General features: G+C 47.2%; 1 protein-coding gene across 1 annotated transcript; it reads left to right on the top strand.

Annotated features, from left to right (window-relative positions):
- Window positions 1-2,684: 2,684 nt before the first annotated feature.
- Window positions 2,685-20,306, top strand: LAYN (layilin). The gene is made up of 7 exons (XM_029915689.1): window positions 2,685-2,790; window positions 8,563-8,572; window positions 8,802-8,959; window positions 13,611-13,643; window positions 14,260-14,343; window positions 16,447-16,543; window positions 19,295-20,306. Exons 1-7 carry the CDS (start codon window positions 2,685-2,687, stop codon window positions 19,656-19,658), a joined length of 852 nt encoding a protein of 283 aa, XP_029771549.1. The 3' UTR covers window positions 19,659-20,306.
- The last annotated feature ends 2,424 nt before the right edge of the window (window positions 20,307-22,730 follow it).

A 22,730-nucleotide genomic window follows, 5' to 3' on the forward strand; every position in this document is an offset into this window, starting at 1 on the left:
CGGGAGCTGCTACCCGGTCGCGTCCCGCAGAGGCACCCGCGGCACCCCAGCTGCTGCTGGCCGTCCTCAAGCCCGCCGGCCCTCTCGGGCCCCCTGCAGGGGCTGGGGACGTCCCCGCCCCGCTGGCACGCACCCTCCTGCGCGCCCGGCCTGCTTCGCCCAGCGGCGGAAACTCGCGGGGGTCCCTGGGTGTCCTGGAACACCCCAAGTCCGTTCCCCGCCCCGAGTTCCGGGCGGTGGGAGACGGAGGCTGGGGGCCGGGGGCGCAGATCTGCCCCGGGAGGCGCCCCCTGGCCCGCCCCTCGGAGTGCCGCGCGATCGTGGCCAGGACCGCGGCGCCGGGCGGGCAGCCCCCTGGGGAGATCCCTTGCTCCTGGAGACGGCGGGTCCACTGGGGATTCTGAGCCGGCTGTGCGCGGGGCACCCAGCCTGTCACTCCTCGTCTCTTGCCGGGGTGGTGAGGGCGGGGAGGATGGCCAGATCCAGCTCTGGCACCGGAGCGCCTAGAGACCGGGACAGACACCGAGTTAGCGCGGGACGAGCCCCGCCTGGCTCAGGGGAAGGACTCTCCGCTTCCTTCCTCCCGTCGTGTCACTGCAGCCTCTGACTTGGACCTCAGAGGAGGTCAGTGTTTGTTCTGCATGTCGGGGCGTGGGGGGGAGAGAATGTCCATGCCCCATTCTCAGGTCTCCGGGGCGCCGACAGATTGGCCGTGGGGGACGGAGGAGAATGACAGGCGCCACTGCACTGCGTTCTCTCTGCTTGCGGAGCTGATGGAAAGGATCTAAAGCCGGTTTCAGGATGGGCTGCTAGACGGCAGAAGGGGGGGTGGCGTGCATCCGAATTAAGCTGCCTGGGTTAGGGCTGCATAGGCTTTGTCCTAGGTCGTGGGGAAGAGAAGCCCTCGCCCTTCCCCTTCCTGCAAAAGAGAAGAGACACTTCCTGAAGGCTGGGGAGCCAGATGCGCCTCAGGCATCCTTCCAGCGCTGGCCCTCTGTCTGGCACTCACCCGCTGACCTGAGCTGCCAGCCAGGCTGGACCATACAGGAAACTCATTTAAGGTGGTTTTTTTTCCCCCTTGGTAAACCAAGGATAGAAACACAGGGACTGCCAGTAAACTCAACTCCACCTTCCGTCGTGCTGTGGCCCGGTTGGAGGCCCCTGGGGCTCATTTTCCCTCTGCTGCCTCATTCTGTGCCACCTTTAAAGAATCACAGGAGCTGGGCTGGGCCAGTCTCCTCTGCAAGCAGCCCGCCAGCCACAGCCTCTCTGTCCTCACCCTTTCTGGAACACCTTGTGCGTGCAAATATCCTGCTTCTGAGGCCTCCTCATTTGCTGGGGGGCCAGTCCTGTTAGAGTTCTTGCAGTAGCAGAAGAGTAACAGAGAAAAAGGTGCAAAACTCTTATAACTTGTTGCTTATTGAGAACATCCTTACAAAAGGGATAAAAGAAGCAACAGAAACAAGACTTCATAGGAGTCTTCTGGGTTATCACTATGTCCACCCCTCACCCTACCCCCGCCCTTCCCATGTTGCAAGGCGTCAGGCACCCAGATGCAAGCGAGGGCGGGATGTTGTGACTCTTCAGTAGAACCCCATCCATTTGTCTGGGGCCGTATTCAACCCTGTGGGTGAAAGGCAGATACAGCACACAGACTCCCAGGCTGCGGTGGAGTGGGAACTGGGCAGCATAGCTCAATGGTGATGGACTTGACTTTGTAATCAGAAAGGCCTTCTGACCCCAGGGAAGATCCTATGTGACCTTAGCTAAATTACTAAATTCCTCTGAGCCTCAGTTTGTGCATCTGTAAAATGGGGCATAAAGAGATCTCCAGCACAGGATGATTAGAAGAGTTCAGGGAGATCTTGTATATAAATGGAAAAGCCCTCAGCATCATTCTGGCCACATGGTAAGAATTCAGTACAAGAATTCAGTGTCTTTAGGCAAGATCAATAGCAGAAAACCTCACTGACCCAATGCTCTTAGCTTCTGCTTACACCGCAGACTGGGTGACATCTCAGTCCTACTTCCGAGGCAGAGGGTTCCAGGATAGAGGAGCCCCCACCCAACTTCAGAATACCTCTCCTACCTGAAGGAAGCCCGAGACAGAGGTAGCTCACACTGAACCACACAGTCCCCTGAGACTTCCTGATGACGTGCAAGTGTTAGATGTGTGGCTTGTGGTAAAACCATAAATCTTCATCTGCCTCTCTTCTAAAGATAGTCAGAAATGTCTGCTTTTCAAGAATCTGTAAGGGAACAAATGAAATGTGGATTCTTATACAATATAGGCATCAGGGTTTAAATCACTGCACCTCCATCCATGCTGGAAGGGGTGTTAATTTGTTACGAGAAGTGAAATTACTTTTTACAGTCCACTGGTGAGTAATCAGAATTTCTGCCCGGGGATAGCTCCGTTCCCATGCCCCCAAGCTCCCTGCCCTGGTATACTTCGGGGAGTACTGAAATAGGGTGGCTTCTTTTTTCTCTAGGACAGCCTGTCTGCCGGGGAGGGACACAGAAGCCTTGTTATAAAGTCATTTACTTCCACGATGCTTCTCAAAGACTGAACTTTGAGGGAGCAAAGGCAGCCTGCAGGAGGGATGGAGGCCACCTGGTGAGCATCGAGTCTGAGGATGAGCAGAGACTGATAGAAAAGTTCATTGAAAACCTGCTGGCATCTGATGGTGACTTCTGGATTGGGCTCAGGAGGCGCGAGGAGAACCAAAGCAATGGCACAGCCTGCCAGGGCCTTTACGCTTGGACCGACGGCAGCACATCACCGTTCAGGTAAGTGTATGGAACCCACAGCAGCCAACTCACTTGACGTAACTCAAAAAGGAGGCGGGCTCAATCTGTGGTGCAAGGCCAGTGGGGGAAGAGGAGACCCAGCCAGGCAGAACCCTGAGGGGACAGCCCCAGCACAGCCACTGAACAAAGCAGTGTGGTGAAGGTGGGGACTCAGCCTGGATCTGGGCCCGACTCATGCCCCAAGAACTCTGTCCAGGTCGATGTGACCCAGAAGCATTGTTTTTACAGCCAGTGATGCTTAAAATCAAATGGCTCTGGCTCTCCAGCCTTTTGGATTAGAGCCCCAGTGAAAAAGTGAAGGTCTGTGGACCTAAGGCTCAGTATAGGCTCCAGACCACAGACAGTAGGCCCGGAGGGGCCAAGAGGGAACTTGAGGATGCCTGCACTTTGGAGGACCTTGTAAACCCACGGCATCGGGACTTACTCATTTCACAGCATACCCTGGTGCCATGGCATTGCCATTGTCCCTCCCTAAGAAACGCAGTGACACGGATAAACATTGAAAGATAGCAACGTTAAGAGGCAAACGTAGACTGAAAAATGTAACAAATTACAGTGTTACTATCTTTTTACCATAAAGAGTTGTAGAAGTCATTAAGACACTATAAGTTTCTGTGGGTCAATAAAACCCCAAATGATAAAGAAGCAAAAGTCCTGAGCAGACAGTTGAAAAATAGAAAATCTAACTGGTGAACAATCACATGGGGAAAAAACGTTTAAACTCCTTATCAATCAAAAGAATGCAGATTAGGGGCATCTGGGTGGCTCAGTCAGTTAAGCATCTGACTCTTGATTTCAGCTCAGGTCATGATGTCATAGAATCGAACCCCTCGCTGGGCATGGAGGCTGCTTAAGGTTCTCTCTCTCCATCTCTTTCTGCCCCTGCCCCATCTCCCTCCCTCCATCCCTCCCTCCCTCTCTCTCTCAAAAAAAAATGCAGATTAAAATGCATGTTTTGACTGTTGTCTTTAAGTCAGCAGGTCCACCTCTGAAGTCTACCCATTATGCTAATCTAATCGCATCCACAACTTCCGGGTTCATGCAGGAATTCCCCTCCCGGGTTCCCATGGCCACTCTTTATGGAACTTTAAAAAGGAAAGTTATTAAGATGAACTGTACTTTCCATCACTGTAGCTATACCAGGGCTACAGCTGATACTCCCTGACCTCCCTCCTCTACTGTACAGACTAGATTCCCCTCGCTCTCTCTGTTTGGGGAACCTCAATGGCTTACCTGGTGGCAGGGACCCAGACCCTCAGCCCTGAGGAATGGGAAGCCCCTGTCGGTGTGCACTTCTCAGGCTGGATGATTGCACTTTTCCATCTACCATCCAAACTGGATGTGTGAGTACCCACAGGAACCCACGTGGACAACCTGGAGGCCAAACATATTTCTCCCTGCCCTCGATGGGTGATGGCGTAGCTACATCCTTGTGACTGGGGCCCGTGACCTCCTACGAAGGTGATCACTGCGCTTCTTGCCTGCTGGTCCCTGGACACAGGGTCCAAAGGTGCCCAAGTGGCAGCCATCGCTCCTAGTTTAATAAGACTTTTCCAGGAGCGCCTGGGTGGCTCAGTTGGTTGAGCATCCAACTTCAGCTCAGGTCATGATCTTGTGGTTTGTGACTTTGAGACCCACTTCAGGCCTGCTGCTGTCAGCCTGTCAGTTCAGAACTGGCTTCAGATCCTCCTGTCCCCTCTCTCTGCCTCTCCTGCAATTGCACTTTCCCCAAAATAAATATTAAAAAAAAAGATTTTCCTGTATCTTCTGGTGGAGGTATCTCCCCTTTAGGTCCTGGGACCTCTAAAACCCATAGAGCCCAGCACTGCAAAGACAAGAAGCAAAATTCCCCAAGTGGGTCACTACTAGTGATGGTAAGCAAGGCTCCTCCTGTTTCCACCCACTGGCCCCCGGAATCATGTGTTCTTACTCTTGGGGACACAGGATGATACTTGAGTCTTGGAGGAGGTTTGGACGGTGACGCCGCCTCCTTGCGGAAGTGTTGCCCTCTAAGCCAGGGCTTCGGCTGGGTTGTCAACAAATTCTTCCATCGTTCTGTCAGGCTGGCAACTTCCAGATGGTGCAACATGTCACACGAGTAGTAGACCCCAGCAATGAGCCTACTGCCACACCTCCTTTGCTATAAAGTGGGTCCCTTGGTCCGGGGAGGTGTTATTTGGGATTCGGTGCTGGCAGATCAAATACCCTGTAAGTCTCTGCACAGTGGTGCTGACTGAGGCCCTGGGGCAGGAAAGGCAAACCCATCCCAGGTGGTATGTCTGTCCCTGTCAGAGTGAATCAGTGCCCCTTTTGGGACAGAAGGAATCCAATGCAGTCAACTTGCCACCAAATGCCAGGCTGGTGTCCTAGGGTTGTGTTTCTTTAGGGACTTAGCTTCGGTCTCTGTTGCTGGCAGGTTCGATGTTTGGTAGTGGCTAGAGCAGCCTTGGTGAGTCAAATGGATACCATTTGCTCCCTGCCACCATGGCCACTCTCGTAAGTGTCTGTTGTGCCGGCAATGAGGTGGCTGATACCAGGCTAGCTGACATCAACGGGCTGAGTCATTTTGTCTTCATGGTTGTTTAGTGCCTCTTCAATGCTAGATGCTTTCTGGTGAGTGTTAACGTGTGACAGAGCCTCTACTTCACGCCCAGTCCCATATGTCTACTCACATTGCTCTATCCAAGAGTTCCGTATCCCCAATCTTCCCTTCTTTCTCCTTTTAAACTCCTGATCAGCTGGCCAAAATTTTTGCCTTACCTCTGAGTCCCAATATGTTTTGACCTCCAGTAACTTCTCTTTCTGTGCAAGTAGTTAACTAAGTACACCATCTAAGCTCTGGCCAATGGGAAGATGTCCCTGTACCACTCGATCTTTCAAGGACAACTCTGAGTGGGGTTTTAGTACCATGGCTGTCCGTTTGGAGTTGTACTCACATTCTTGGCTGATCTATCCATGAACCAAACTCAGGCACCTCTATCGGCTGGTCACAAGGGGCTCCCTTATGCGGCTACAGATGTAGCTGAGGGAGAGGCTTTGGAATGACAGTGGTAGATGCCATGGCAGCCTGCTCTACCTGCCCATACGGTGCCCTCTGGTCCTGAATGTGCCTCTTCCATCTGATAATGGATTGATTCGGGGCCTGCCCAGCCCAGGACTGGGCATGTCTCACAGTACCTCACTCACGATGGGTGAGTTGGAGTGCACGGTCTCTTGGTGCTCCTTGCCTAGTAGCAAGCCAGGGAGGAGCTGCTTTGCAAAGGGTGATTATCTCTCAGTTTCAGAAGACATGACCTTGCTATAGAATCCTATGGGTTTACATTGTGATTCTTTCACTGGGGCTTGTTACAAATTCTATATGGCATTATTTTTTCCCAGCCCAGATATCTCTGCTAATAGGATCTGCTAGATCATAAGTCTGCTTGCCCTACAGCCTAGACCTGCTTTAGGGTCCTTTCTCTGCTCTTGACCTCACTCAGAGCTGGCTGTCTTTCGTGTCAGCTGGTATATGAGCCAGAGCTGTTTTCCCAAGTGTGAAATAGCTGCCTCTAGCACCCAAAGGTGCTGTGCTTCCTTCTTCACATTATTCTAAGATGATTCAAGACGCAGTATTTGTCCTTTATTATGAAAGGGATGTTCTAGAATTTCCTAGATCACTAGAAGCCTATGCATTTTTATGGAGTGGCAGGCTCTTGAATTTTCATGGAGTTTATCTGTCATCCTTTGGAGCACATGAGTCTAACTAAGCTCACCTGGTTCAATTAGCATGCTGTCAGAAATAGAGCAGACCAGTGTGATTTTCTGCAAAATGTGTAGGTAGTCCAAATCTCTCCATACCACATTATGACAGAGAGTGGGGAAATTAATATAGCCCTCAGGCAAGACCATAAATGTATATTGTCTGTTCCAAATGAATGCAAACTGTTTCTCGTTCTCTTTCTGGTGGAAAATTTTGTGTTCGCCAGATCTGCATGCTAAGTACCCAAGGGTGAGTTAACCTTCTCGAGCAAAGATACCATACATGGCATGGCAGCTGTAATGGAGGCTTCTACTTAGGTGTATTTATGCTGCTCTAATATCATCTTTCAGGGTCTGCCTGGTTTTTGTAGAAGCCAGACTAGTGAATGAAACAGAGATATGATGGCGAATAACACCCTTGCATTCTCTAGAATGGCGGTACCATTTTCTGTCCTCTTCCCCTGGATAAGATATGTTTTTTTATTTCCTGCTTTGGGGAGATTGGGGAAGAGTACAGTTTCAGAACCTTCCACTTGACCATGTCCATATTATAGCTCTTACTTCACAGGCTAAGGAACCAATGTGGGACTATACCAACTACCAAAGACAGCTATTCAAGTTACATATTTGAGGACTGGTAGATGACTGCTGGGTGGGTCCCACTGTGAGCTGGTCTTGGGCCAGAACTCTACTCAATACCTGGGCTGAATATGCTCCCACTCTAATGGGTAGTCTTGATGACATTTCAAGTCTTTGAATATCAATGTCACCTTGCGTTCTGTGCCCAACATTCTTTATAATATTTGGAATTGCCCCTTCCCCCAGTGTACGGTTAATCTACTAAATGTCAGAGGCACCTTTGGGAGAATAGGAAAATTATCTCCATGTGTACCAACCATGGCATTACAGGGTCCTTCCTCCTGACAACCTGGCTCTTCTTCTATCAATGAATTCCAAGCCTGAGACCTGGCTCAAGTCCACAAACTAGGTTCCAGGCATAAAATTCCATCCAATCCATCATCAGTGAAAGGAAATAACATAAAGCCATAGGGCCATTGGGAAGAGAACAAAGCAAGTCAATTTAGGAAGTCCACCAACCGGGTTGGAAAATGGCCTGGAAGTAACTAATGGGGTACAGAGCCCAGCCCAAGTCAGGGCCTCCTGCTGCCCAGGCGCATCGTCCTAATAATGTTACAAGTTCAGTTATTGTCCAGGTAAATTCAACCCAGGAGGTATAGGAAAGGACCTTCCTTGGGTGGACGGCAACACAGCACTCAAGCAGAGCCATACTGAGGTGCTGCAAGGAGATTTGTCTCTCATCTGCCTCCTAAGGAGGGGCTCTGACAAGATCCAGGCAAAGCAGCAGGGCCCGGCTAAATAATCTGAGCGTAAGGTCAAGATCAGGGCCTCAGAAGGAAGCAGCTTTCTTCTGTTTCCGCTTCTGGGTAACCACGCAGACCATAAACAGCCCTGAGTCAGTGCATGTGGTGAGCGCTCTCAGCATTTGGACTCTATGGAATCCAAGGAGCTAAAATGGCACCCATCTATTAAACGGGGTGACAGCACCATTTAATTCCAAGTACCACTGGACAGTGGAGCTCACGCTGCTAATGGAGGTAGGAAGACAAAGACAAGAAATGTTGCAGCAGAGGCTGAAGGAAGGGCTCACCTACCTGATGAAGTGAAAACAAGATAAAAACTGATATAGACCAGGTGGGCCCTCTGCTCCGTCCACACCCCCTCACCTACCTTGATCACTTCTCCAGTTTGGAAAGTCTTAGTCAGATGCTTGAATTTTCCCTCTCCTTCCTAGGGCTAGAAAGGCAGTGATGACGGTTGAAAAGCATAGAGAGATGTGAGTGAGGCAACCTCTGGCTGAGATGAGTCAGGCCTCTTCTCAGTGCATCTGATTTCTACAACAAAGAGAAACAAAAACCGGTTCTCAAAAAGCAAGCAGCAAGATCATCCCCGATGGGCCCTGCCTAGCTGCTCTTTCTCATAATCGCTTTGCAGACATCATATGGTAATATATTCCTCCCTGCAAAGAGGCTGTGGCAGTTGTCAGATAATGGATTGTGATGTCCATCTTAGAAAGCATGTGGTTCTACGTACTGGCCAGACTTCAGTTCCTCCCTTTCTGTGTTACTGTCTCCTGAAGCAGAAACCTACGGTCCTGGCTCAGTGGAACTCGATGGGAAAAGTCTTGGGGCTTCCCTCTCCAATTGTCTTTGTTGTTGACCCCTTTCCTGCAGGAACTGGTATGTGGATGAGCCTTCGTGTGGCAGCGAGGTCTGCGTGGTCATGTACCATCAGCCATCGGCGCCTGCTGGCGTCGGCGGCCGCTACATGTTCCAGTGGAATGACGACCAGTGCAACATGAAGAATAATTTCATTTGCAAATACTCCGATGGTAATGAACCCTTCCCCGAATCATGTGTCTGAATCCCCAGCTGCTTCTCTTGCTTCATAAGCAGCTGCTAGTTCCCAGAACCTGTTATGTGTTCTCTGAGAAAGCGTGTTGGCAATGCCAGCGGTGTTGACCCCTGGGGAATGTAGTGCCGGTTCCTCACTGAGGAGTACGTCTAGCTAAGGAGAGGAGTATCAGATGTTAAGAGAAGGGATGAAGAAAATAAAGGGTCTAATTTATGTCTGACAAAACGAGAATCATGACAAGTTCAGGCAACAAAAAGCCCTCAAAGTGGACAAATTCTTATTCTTTCCACATGTGAGGTTGGCTGTAGGAACTTGGAAAAAAAGAAGAAATATGAAAGGAAGCTGGCCATTGTGCCTGCAAGTCTTCTAATGGCCACGGGACATTATTTTCCGGGGCTTTAAAGAAACAGGATAATGACCCGAGGAGGTAGATGATGGAATACGCCAATTTCACTGGCCTTGGACAGATAGCGGTCACCTTGAGGAGCAGGCTTAGACCACCCTCTATATACGGCTTGCAAATTCACCTCGCATTGGCTTCTAGATCTGTTAAGGGTTTTGAATTGGCTTCTCCCTCTGCTAGGGTTTCCCAGACTCCCCCATCATAACTGACTTAGGTCTAAACTTGATGTGACTTTTTTATCTGTCCCTGCAGTTTCTCAGATCCCTAAAGCCAACTGCTGGGTCCCAGCCCTCACCTTTCCCGGCAGGAATAGAATGACTCGTTGGTATACCTTGCTGAGGATTAAGTAATCCTGTCATTTTAAAATGGTTTGAATTGAACTATGCTCTTGCCATGATTTTTGCTGCTAAAGATGTGTTTCTTCCCTCTCCCCCACCTCCACCCCACCCCAGGTGAACTCTTCCCTGCAGGAACCTGGCCTTCCTGCCACACAGAGCTGACTCAGGCAGGGAGGTGGCGAGATGGGCTGCCTTAGCAAGCTGCCTCTTCAGGGCATTAAAAGCAAAGCACTTATCACAAGCTGGCTTCCCATCACTTCTATTAGTTGTGTCTTATCAGCTCTGTGGCTTAAAATGTTGTACTTTTTAAACATTTTTTAAGGAAATGTGTGATTTTAAGAGTTGATCTTTTTATTTTTGGACTTTGAACCTAGTGTGTATATATATATATGTGTATATATAATATTCATTATATAACATTCATATATATATATGTATATATATATACACATACACACTATTCTTTATTGCTTTTGCTATTACCTGAATGATACTGAGTCCTGGCAGGAAAAAAGATTTAAGAAAAAAAACATGTACAGGATTAATAAGGAGAGTATAATAAAAGGGTATTTACAGAAGTGTGGCAAAGAGCAGGACACGGTGAGGTGCCCAGGTGCGCTGTTACTGCCCCTGAGCCTAAAGGAGCAAGTGGAGGAATGGTTCTAGCAGAACCCAGAGAGAGCTTGGAGTCGTGGAAGAGGAGGCGCCTACCAGGAGCTGTAACCGTAAAATGCAGTTACTGTCACACTGGTGGTGTTGCGGGAAAGGAGCCTGGGGAATAAATCCCAAGACCTCTCGCTGCTCTCCTGCCTCTGCCTCCCATCAGCTAAGCTCAATCAGAAGTGAAAAGGCAAGGGAGTCCCAACAACACAGTGCATAGATGTCTGCCTCCTGGGACCCAGAGGACAGACTAGACCTGGCAGGGGAGGTGAACGTGGAGAAAAACCAACATGTCTTTATGTGGCCACCCGTCTCCAGGATGAGTTCACACACCTCAGCCATACAAGAGCTGCATGATCCACTCTCTTCACCTCCACCCACCCCTGCCATTCCCCACTGCATTCTGCGAAGTTGCCCCAAAGCTCTTGACTGCTGTCCCCTGTGCTTGGGACACTCCTCCCCTTTCCCAGACAACTCATCCTCACCTTTGGGGTCCACGTTGAACCTCACCTTCTCTTAGAACAGCTAAGTGCAGCAGGTGATCATGGATTGGATCCTGGAGAATGACGGTGGTTTTCTATAAAGCGCAGCGTTAGGACAATTGGCAGAATTTGAATAAGGTGCAGAGATTAGGTAATAGACTAGCCATGTCAATATCTCGGTTCTGGTCACTGTACTGTGGTTACATAAGAGGCTCCCCACACCCCCACACACATCTTTTTAAATACATATCGAAGTACTTAGAAGTAAAGAGTAACCATGTCTGCAGCTGATTCTTAGGGGAAATGTTATGCATGTGTCTGTATGTGTTTTCGATATAGATAAAAATATAGATATAAATATAGAGAGATACAGAGAGACAGAATAATTAAATAAATGAAATATGATAAAATTATAACATTTAGGTGAAAGCTACATGGGCATTTTTTGTAGTACCCTAGCCAATTTCAAAAATCTGATTTTTTTCAAAGTAAGAAGTTAGAAAATCTCCTTTGGGAGACCTGCCACGGGCGCCTCAAAACCGAGTGAGGTGATCCTCCCAGGAGGATCGGAGCATCTCACACACATAGTACTTTAACCGCCTATATATAAGTTTGTGCCTTTCACTACCTGGTTGACATGAGGTCTTGAAACATGCGCTTTGGAGCAATGAATCCCTGCACTTGCTGGAGTAAGGGAAGGTCATCCAGGGCGGCCCCAACAGGACGGCACACCATCTATTATGCCAGAGTCGCAAGAGACTGGTTGAATAACATCTAGAACTAGACTTGACAGCGTGACCACAGCGCGAGTGGCATGCTAGCCAGGGCTGACCTCTCGCTTACTTCCGAGGTCTGCACAAGGCATGGGTGTATCCAGTGAAAATCAGGGACAAACCGTCTGAGGCAGTGCATTGCAGGAGAGATGGAATGGGGCATTCACGTGCCGTGTCGAAGGCAGTTTTGCACCGTGGTTGGATCCATGGAGGGACAAGAAAATGAATAGGTCGTGTGATGTTCTTGAATACACTACGTATTATAATGTAATGTCCCAAATTAGTACTTGCTAATATTATCCTGTATTTCCATACGCCGCGGCCATCCCACAGAGCAAAAGCGCCGTGGAGGCTGGAACTGTTCTCATTTGCTATTGCATCTCCACCACCTAACAGTTTGTCTCCTTGCAATTTTAATTTTCACTGGAGTGTATTTGTTCAATCCCAGCTCAGCTCCTCACTCGCTATGAGATTTGGACGAGTTACTTAATCTCCCTGTAGCTCAGTCACCTCGTGTACTGCAGTCGGAGCGGCTACCTCATGAGGTTGTTATCAGGGTAAATTGTGTTTGTTTTTATAAAACACTTAGCACATGACAACGTCTCTATTATAATCAGGCACTATACAAGTGGGTTTTTTAAAGAAATAAATGAAGTTGCATGGCACACCCTCTTCTAGGAAGATGATTAAGAGTTTCCTTTCTGAATGAAACTAGAACAGCCTTGGCCTCCTGGGCTTAGGACTGTGAGCTCCAAAATCACGCCCTTAAGGACCCCATCCCTGTGAATCCCAGAGCATCTGATTAGCATGAGATTTACTACCAGGACCTGGGGTGACACACTCCCAGCTAAAAATATTCGTTGCAGATTTTCTGTGCAACCTGATTGTCCTGAGGCTCTTTGTGACATTTTGAAAGACTCAGGCTCTAGATCACCAGGGTCTGCCTTGGGGCCGGCACTGGTCCGCTTACAACACCCCCTACAACCACTTCCATTGCTTGGACATGGTGTTTGTTACTCTCTAAAACATCCTAAGTGGGAGTTGTTAAAATGTCTTGGGTTGCTTTTTTTCTTTTTTTGGCAGGGGGGGGGGGCGGAGATTGCCTTAAAGTAATCTGGGCCTGAGTGTAACTGGGGAGGGGGAGGGATTACCGTTGAAACTAGATTAGCCGTATTTTGATAAGAATTGAAGCTGGGTGATGGCACATGGAAGTTCATTATACCAGTCTTTCTATTCTTAATTTTTTTTAACGTTTTCTTTATTTTTGATACAGAGAGAGACAGAGCATGAGAGGCGGAGGGGCAGAGAGAGAAGGAGACACAGAACCGGAAGCAGGCTCCAGGCTCTGAGCTAGCTGTCAGCACAGAGCCCGATGCAGGACTCGAACTCACAAATATGAGATCTGACCTGAGCCAAAGTCGGAGGCTTAACCAACTGAGCCACCCAGGTGCCCTAGTCTTTCTATTCTTGTTTATATTTGGAATTCCCATATTTAAATTTTTTAAATACTTTGGGGCACCTGGGGAACTCAGTCAGTGAAGCATTCAAATTTTGATTTCAGCCCAGGTCATAAGCTCACGGTTGTGAGGACCAGCCTCACAGCAGACTCTGTATTGAAAGAGTAGAGCCTGTTTGGGATTCTCTCTCTCTCTCTCTCTCTCTCTCTCTCTCTCTCTCTCTGTCCCTCCCTTGCTCTTTCTTTCTCTCAAAAAAACATTTAAAAAAATAATAAAATAAATGAAACTTTAAAATACTTTTTAGAAAATACCCAAGTAAAGTTGGGGGAAGGACAGTCTTGGTGCAAAAGTGACTCTTTTGGCTTGCTAACCCAGTTCCTGGCATCAAGTAACACAAAATAAAGTTTATTGGAAGACTAAGTGAGTGAATATGTGGACACCATGATCTGGCCAATTTCATCCAAATGACATGGAAATTAACTTATTATTTTCATATTTGTTTCTTTCTGCCACAGAGAAGCCAACAGCGCCTTCCACAAAGCCGGGAGGTAAGCTATCATCTGAGATATGGGTTCATTCGGACCGGTTCACAGGCCCCCTTTATGGTTTTAGAGCCATATGCTCTTCAGACCAGATTTTCCAACAGAAAGAGCACAGGGGTAAGTCACGCCTTTTGGAGAAGTAGGTGCCACACCAGCTCTGTCAGTCACTTTATTCATCTCTCCCTGGCATTGCCTATTTCTCCCAAAGCTGAAAAGCAACAACCACAAATTCAGTTTGGGATGTGCCTTGTCATTACTGACAATCTGAAAGGAATAATTCCATCTAATGAGGAAAGAAGTGAGCCAATGGATAATTTATGCTCCTAGAAGTGAGTCATTGGCCCTTCCCTTTGGCACCTCTGTATCTGGTGTGCCTTGACGCCAGCTGCCTGCTGTCTGTTTCAGTACATGATTCTTGGCAGCAAGCATCTCACCGGGAAGATGAAAACAACTAAACCTATAGTCCAGCATATTCAGCCCTTTACTTTTCTATGCTTATAAATGGCCCCTGGTCAAACTGCTGCTCTTTTTTGGGGATCCCACCTACAACCTGGTCAGACCTCAGAGACTCTGGATTATGAGCCCTTTCTCTGGGTTCTCAAGTCCGTGCGTCTGTCTCCAGGTGAAGGAACAGAGCCAGCAACACCCATGCTTCCAGAAGACACCGGGAAAGAAGATGCCAAAGAGACTTTTAGAGGAAACAAAGGTATGGATGGAACTCCCCTGGGAAACATAAATGACAGGACTCTCTGGATCACAGATTACCGAGATTACATTCTCTACTTTGTTCTTTCCTGCAGCAACTTAAAAAACCAACTAGGCAGGGCATCTGTGACTTTGCAGAAAATGCATGACATTCTGGGTTTCGTCGGTGAAACCACAGGGGGAGAGTGGACTGGCCAGGAGGTGAAACGCCTGCATGAGGAGGAGGATGGAGCTGGAGGATGCCCAGCCATTGTGGGGCGGGGGTGGGGAACGAGAGAATGGCTGCAGAGGAACAAGAGGGGGAAAAGCCAGGCCAAGCTGCCCACCCATCCATGCTCGACATTCGCTTGTGAAACAAATAGAGGACAGGGACAAAAACATTTCCCAACTGGAATCATAAAAAGGGTCAGAGAAAATGGGGTGATAAATTAGAGCACTGATGGAATTTCCCGCTCGGCTCTTACCTGGAGCCTCAAGAGGGAGATCACGGTTTGTGTTGCTAGGCAACTGTAAAAAACCACTTCATTGCTCTGCGCTTTAGTTTTAATGTTCCGCATGACAGAAGTGATGCCACGTTTCTCACCTCCCTGAGAGCCTCACTGTGTCCACCCGATGAGATCGGACATCGTGATGCTGCAGTTCAGTTCTGACATGAGCCACCCCGAGTTAGGACAGGGCCCACAGGTTAAGGGCACATCCGCAGCTAGACTGGCCTCACTTCAGACATCAGTCACAAGTCCAGGGGTCCCGAGGCCACTCCCACTTCTGGTCAGCCAGCTACAAATCCGGAGGATGCCCACGACCCCTCAGGCTTGATAACGGTCTAGAACGACTCACAGAATTCAGGAAAATACTAGACCGATGACTGCATTTTACCATAAAGGATACAGATCACCACCAGCCAACGGAAGAAACAAATAGTGTAAGATCTGGGAGGGTCCTATGCGGGGAGTTTCTGCGTCCCCTCCCTGGGGAATCAGGACGCCTAGTCACCCTCCCGACACATCGATGTGTTCATTACAGAAGCGTGATTGATTTGATCAGTGACCGTGAAATTGAACTCACCCCCCCCCCAACCCAGTCCTGACCCCAGCAGCTCCCATCCTGAGACCTCACCAGCATAACCTCTGATCTCATCTGAGGGGCTCCTAAATAACAAAGTTACTCCTGTTACCTGAGAAATTCCACAGATTTGGGGCTGCCCTTCCAGAAACCAAGCAGGGAATCCAGTCAAATGTCTTATTATACAACAGATAAAATGTGTTAAAATGCTTTGAAAAAAGTACAAAGTGCTTTACAGAGGTGGGTGGCATTTTCGTTGCCCATTGTTTTTATGGTGGTATTTAAAGTGGGTTTTGTTTTGGGTTCTTTGTGTGTGTGTGTGTGGTTATTAGGTTTGCAGCCTCACAGGAAAACAAAGCAACAGCTTCTAGAAGGTTGGGAACCTTGGACCAGTGGGAGTAAGAAAGGGGTCGGTCCAGTCCTGGATTCCTCCTTAAGCCCCACGACAGAGAATTCTTTGGTTCTAAGTCTTAAAGGACAGGAAAGGTCAAGAGAGCAGGCCTCTGAATGTCCTCCACGGTCACTGCTCTTAGCCCCAACTGGATCCAATTAGTCTTAGATTTGTTGGAAGGTTCTAGTCTGATTCATGGGCTTCACATGACCTTCTCTCTCCTGGTAACAGCACTGAGACTTCTTCCCTCCCTCTTCCCCACCCTACCTTGGGAACTTCCATCTCTGCCCCGAGAGCCAAAGACATCAGCACTTCCCAAGCAGCCCCTGCTTTGTTAGGGGGGAGGGAGGACAAGAAAAGAGAGAATCTCTTTACTCTGAAAAAAACACACTTAATTTAAAAAATACCTTTCTGATATTTTGCAGGAGACTCCAACATTTAAACTTCTTTTCTCTATCACTTAGGATAACAGGACAGGTAGAAAATGCTCACTTATTGGAACTAGAAGACTTTGCTAGCTGGGTAACTGAATACTAGTTCCTTCCAGGAATGCACTCTTTGAAATACTCTGTGTTGATTATATGCTTTTTTAAGCCTGTTTTGAAGCACATAAAAACCACTAATGCTGATAATGTGCAATTTTTTTTTCAGAAGCTGCCTTAACTCTCACTTACATTCTAATCCCCAGCATCACCCTTCTCCTCGTGGTCATCACAGTTGTGTGCTGGGTTTGGATCTATAGAAGGAGGCAAGTAAAATTGTCATCGTGTGAGCCTTTGTCTCTCTTGGACTCTTCGAGATTTGGACATTGCTCTGTTTACTTCATTCAAAAGCCATAGCAGCTCCAAGAGAATCACCATTCAGATTTGAGAGTAGATTCCCTGATGGGTTCAGGACATTCAGAAGGACTAAGCATTTGTGCTTGGTTGTGATTAAGGGAGTGATCTTATCTTCTTTCATTTTTGTGAGCAGAAGATTTTACATGACTTGGGTCATGTGTTATGTGCCTCCTTTGTATCCATACATCACTCAGCAAAGCGCTTTCATGAATATATACACGCACTCCAAAAATGTTTGTTAGTTGAGTGAAGGGATAAATATAGAGCCATCAAGAAATGACTGTTCCAGGGCCTTCTGGCAACCATCTGAAATGGAATCACTTTATTCAAAATGAAATAGCTCAATCTTTTAAATTGGCTTTCTGTTAACTGAATATACAATTATAGATTGCTACCACAAAGCTCCACTGAGTAGCCTAGAGCGCCTCTATTTATGAGTCATGGGGCACCATGTTGAGGTACCCACAGCCATTCTCAGTTGCTTTTTTATTCCCCATCATCAAGCCATACCTAGAAGAAAGCCAGGATGCCCATTTTACAACAGAAAAACTAAGGTCCAGCTAAAGATTTGACTCCCTTTGATGACCCTTTAAGAAGGAGTAAGATACCAATGCACAATTGAGCCAACAACACCAGGGGTTTGAACTATGTGGATCCACTTATACATGGTGTGGATTTTTTTTTCAGTAAATACAGTATACTACTGTACATGTATTTTTTCTTCTTTATGATTTTCTCTTTTTTAAATGTTTATTTATTTATTTATTTTTGAGAAAGAGAGAGAGATCATGAGCACAAGCAGAGTAGGGGCACAGGGAGAGGGAGAGAGAGAATCCCAGGTAGGCTCCATGCTTTCAGCACAGAGCCTAATGTGGGGCTCGAACCCACAAACTGAGATCACGACCTCAGCTGAAGTCGGATGCTTAACCGGCTGAGCCACCCAGGTGCCCCTGTGATTTTCTTAATATGTTTTCTTTTCTCTCACTTACTTTATTGTAAGAATACAATATATAATATGTATAACATGCAAAATATGTGTTACTCAACTATTTACATTATCATTAAGGCTTCTGGTCGGCAGTTTGGGGGGTTGTCAACGTTACATGAAGATTTTCAGCTGTATCGGGGGTTGGCACCCCAACCCCTTCATTGTTCAAGGGTCAATCGGACAACCTGCTTCATTTAATAATACCTTCCTTATAGGATTATTAGAAGGATTAATTCATGCAGAATGGGCACATAGTAAGCAGTCAAAAATATTAGCTCTATGATTTTTAGTAATTAATTCTCTTTGATCTAAAAAGATAATTCAATTAAAAATTATAAATATATTTTCCAACGGCTTACTCTGCAGTTGAGGTTTTTTGTTTTTTCGTGTGTTTTTTCTTTTTTTGCTTTTTTGTTTTAATTTCCCTTCTTTTTTTTAATTTTTTTTAATGTTTTTATTTATTTTTGAGAGAGAGAGAGAGAGAGAGACAGCATGAGCAGGGGAGGGTCAGAGAGAGGAGTCATAGGATCTGAAGACAGGCTTCAGGCTCTGAGCTGACGGTCAGCACAGAGCCTGACATGGGGCTTGAACCCACGAACCGTGAGATCGTGACCTGAGCCGAAGTCGGGCGCTTAACCGACTGAACCACCCAGGCACCCTTAATTTCCCTTCTTTACTCTCTCTATTTAATACCTCACCAGGAATTGGGAATTATGACTTTGAAGCTCAAGTCTGTCTCGGGGTTTATACTTTTTTTGTGCCACAGACCTCTGAAACAGTCGGATGAGGCCTGTGGACGCCTTCCCAGAACAATATCTTTAAATATATACAGTAGGGGCGCCTGGGTGGCTCAGGCAGTTAAGACTTCAGCTCAGGTCATGATCTCACAGTTCATGGGTTCGAGCCCCACATCGGGCTCTGTGCTGACAGCTAGCTCAGAGCCTAGAGCCTGCTTCAGATTCTGTGTCTCCCTCTCTCTCTGACCCTCCCCTGCTCACACTGTGTCTCTCTCAAAAATAAATAAACATTAAAAATTTTTAAAAAAATATATATATATACAATAAAATATATCAGATTGCAAGGAAAGCAATTAACTGATAGACGGTTTAGCAAAATATTTCCAAAAATGATTGTGAGTCAGGTATACATGCATTTCTTTATTAATGCTTCCTTATTTAGTAGTGGGTATAATTACCAGAATTTTGAAACAGAGAGGAGTGTAAAATATTTTCAGGCCTCTATGATAACTGTGATGTGACATGAAAATAACCTGTGATTTCTGTTGGGGATCAAGTCAAAGATACTAATTCCACTCCGGTTTATTGCCTACCTTCAGACTTGAAGGACAGGTCACTTTCACTTGGAGATGACTTTTTTTTAATGTGATACTTTCCCCCTTCCTGTTCTATGCCTGGGCCTCTGGGAGCTCTGAGGATCCCAGAATAACCGCCTCTGCTCTATGCTCTGGCGGCAGGGAGTCATAGATCCGCACTCACTTTGAACACGCTTCCGGGTTTGGTTGGCCCGCCCCGCAGCCCTGGCCTGTAAGTTTCAGTGAGAACAGTGCAGTGATCGCCCAGCACGGCTTCCTTCTGCCTGAACTGGAGACACAGGGATATTATTCTCAGTCCCTTTGTCTAAAATACTCGGCCCTGCTTTTCTCCCCTCCCAGGAAACGGGAGCAGCCAGGCCCCAGCACGAAGGAGCCGCACGCCATCTGGCCCGCGCCGCACCCGGGGAACAGCCCAGACCTAGAGGTTTACAACATCATCCGAAAACAAAGTGAAGCCGATTTAGCTGAGACCCGGCCAGACCTGAAGAACATTTCATTCCAAGTGTGTTCGGGAGAAGCCACTCCCGATGACGTGTCCTGTGACTATGACACCATGGCGGTGAACCCATCCGAAAGTGGATTCGTGACTCTGGCGAGCGTGGAGAGTGGCTTTGTGACCAATGACATTTACGAGTTCTCCTCGGACCGAACGGGGAGGAGCAAGGAGTCGGGATGGGTGGAAAATGAAATATACGGTTATTAGGACATGACAAACACTTGGACAAACGGAAATGGGAAAGAAAAGAGGGGCGTGAGGAAAAGACCCAGAATGTCTGAAAATGCTCAGTTCAGGTCCTGGAGGGGAAGCAGGGGAAGCATGTGATCCCCGGTAGCCCCTGTTGCATCCCTGAGTTTGGCCAAATCTCTGACCCCAGCTTCTCAGGCAGATCAACCTTATGAGAAAGCACCTTGCCCCCAGTCAGGCACAGAGTAGAAAATAAATATCACGCAATTGGTTATATTCGACTTTCAAGGGACAGCGCCTTCCCTAGCAGGGAAGGTCAAGGCTATGGGACTTGGGAAAGCCTTGTCTGGGTTCTGGTTTTCTTGCTGTGCTCTGGACGGCAGCACATAACATCACAAGGAGACAGAAATTACAGAATCTTTTCAAAGCCCACGTACTCTGGCATCGGGCGGCCTGTGCAGGGGCGAATCTTAGATCTGTTTTGTTTTGTTTTGTTTTTCCAAAGAATCAAATCAAATCAAAGGCAGGAAACAGAATGTTAGTCTGTCTGTGTCTACAGCCCTTCCTCTGCATGTAGCCTCAGGGGACCTCTTTTTCTTTCTCCTCACATCCAAACTTGGACATATCCAACTTGGAAATACTTTACAAACTAAAACTGGAATTTGAGTTTCGGCTTCTAGGCTTCTTTGTGCGCCCAGCCCTGATAGCACTCTTGCTCTCCTCGTGTGTTTGTTTTATGGCAGCAGCAGCATAGTTTGGCTGTGATGGTAATGATTCCTCCTTTGTGTTATAGGAACCTTTCAAATACTTTTGGACTCAAATCCACAGAAAAGTTTCTTGGCCTAACAACAGCTGTTTACACTTCGAAGGTCTGCGAGCTCTTATTTAATATCATCAGCAACCCCCTTCTAGCTTATTATTTTAATTTTTTCAATGTTTATTTATTTTTGAGAGAGAGAGACAGAGTGTGAGTGGGGGAGGGTCAGAGAGAGAGGGAGACACAGATTCTGAAGCAGGCTCCAGGCTTTGAGCTGTCAGCACAGAGCCTGATGTAGGGCTTGAACCCATGAACTGTGAGATCATGACCTGAGTGGAAGTCGGATGCTCAACTCACCAAGCCACCCAGGTGCCCCATAACATTTGATCATGTATCTTACTTTTTTCATAATTTGCCACTTTGCCTCATGCATGGAGCCCTGAACTAGACAGAGTTAGCTAGCCTGGGTCCAAACAGTATCACGTGCAGTGAATTGTAATCACTGCCCAATGACCCGCCACACTGGGGCAGAGAGTAGAGTGGACAACAAAAGCATCACTTATGCCCGCTCCCAGGAAGTGTATTTTGTGGACGTACAACATTTAAAGCAAAAGGAGTGACCCCGGGGTCTGAACAACTGATTCGTTGCTCCAAAACATCGAAGCTCCCACTTTGCTTCAGATGTCCTGGGTTTGTAATCTAGCCCTTTACCCTCCCCTGTGTCGCTCTCCTGGGCCCCTGTTAGGCTGCACCCCACCAGGGAGGGAATCCTATCCACCCTGTCAACATTGTCACTCCCACGCCCAGATAGCACCTTGCACAGAGTAGACAATCAGTATTTATTGAACGGACGAGTAATTCATTTTTCAGATTGTTGTAGAATAGTCTATACTGGTCAGTTTAAAAGTTTGCAGGACTGTTCACACTCCACCTGGGTGGGGGAGGTAATTGAGTTATGTTAGTTTAAAAAGCACCCTTATTGCCTAGGAAGAAAGAAGCATGGTAACAAATAAGACACTGGTGAATTGTGTCAACAACTTACTTTAAGTCACTGCAGCTGGTAACCAGAGGTTAATGGGGCTCATGAGCGCAGCTGCAACTTTTCACCCAGGCCCCTTTTATTTGCCTTTACACGTCCCTGACTCGCCTTGAAGGAGATAGATCTGAGCCTTGCCTTCTGCTCTCCAGGTTCAGTCGCCTCTCAGATAAGTCCTTTCCGTGCCGCATGCTCGATGTCTCGGTGATTTTTCTTAGCTGTGCCTCAGGCTGATGAGCTTGGGTTCAGTGACAAATGTGGCGAGCCTTCCAGAGCCCTTGCCCACAGTTTGTCTGCTCCCAGCCAACAAGGGGAGTCTAGTGAGTCCGAGCAGCAGCCAAGGCTCTGGGTCCTGGGGGACTCACTCCAACTGGTGCACCAGCCTTGGCCGCCAAATTTAGCTCCTGCGGCAAGGAAATCGTTTCTGAGTTTGGGTTGGACGGATGTCTCTTGGTGAGTACTTCATGTGCAGTGGCATGTGACCTTCTGTCTCTCTCCCTCTTGGTTCATTGGCGAGGCTCTGACTTAAGAACTAGAGATTAGGAAGCCATTTGGTTCAGTCGGTGAAGCTCTGACTTTTGGGGAGGACCCAGTGCTCACAGAGGTGCTCTGGGCTTCATTTGGTGTGTGTGTTGCTGTAGCTTTCAGTATCTTTGAATAAAACTAACCATGTTCTAACTGGGAAATGAGAAATGACCCTTTGATCCCCATATGTCCCCACCTCTTTGGGCTGTATTCTCCAAAACTGGGCAATTTTTTTTTTTCCAACACCACTTGGCCACAATAGCCGTTAGACTCTTAAAAAAAAAAAAAAAGTAGTGTGTCTATAAATTGTAACCCCATCTTGCAATTAAACTTGTTTTATAAAAAGATGCTACTGGGAAATTGGGCCTTTGCATCTTGTCTGTGTATTTGTATGTGTGTCTGTGTACATTGTAAATGTGAAATATTTTCTCTACCTCTGGATGGTATTGCTAAAATTAATTGGTAAGAGTTCTAATGAGTTGGCTTGAAGGCAAGAACTTGAAAGAATTAGGCATCTAAAACTCAGAAAAACGGAAACTGGCCCGAACATTTTTCAAGGTTATGTGATCTGGGAAAATATTTGATGTTAAAGCTCATTTCAAATTGTTGGTTCTGTTAAATGGACCTGTCTTTAGATTTATCAGCATTAGATGTAGAACTTCTGTTCTGCCTGCATTCACTGAAAGTCAAGGAGGTTCATGTTCTCTCTATTCCAAAATTTGTCAAATGAAAAAGCATATGGTATTTGTCTATCACTGGTTTTTTTTTAGTT

The sequence above is a fragment of the Suricata suricatta genome, chromosome 11, assembly GCF_006229205.1.
Source record: "Suricata suricatta isolate VVHF042 chromosome 11, meerkat_22Aug2017_6uvM2_HiC, whole genome shotgun sequence".
NCBI classification, from domain to species: domain Eukaryota; kingdom Metazoa; phylum Chordata; class Mammalia; order Carnivora; family Herpestidae; genus Suricata; species Suricata suricatta.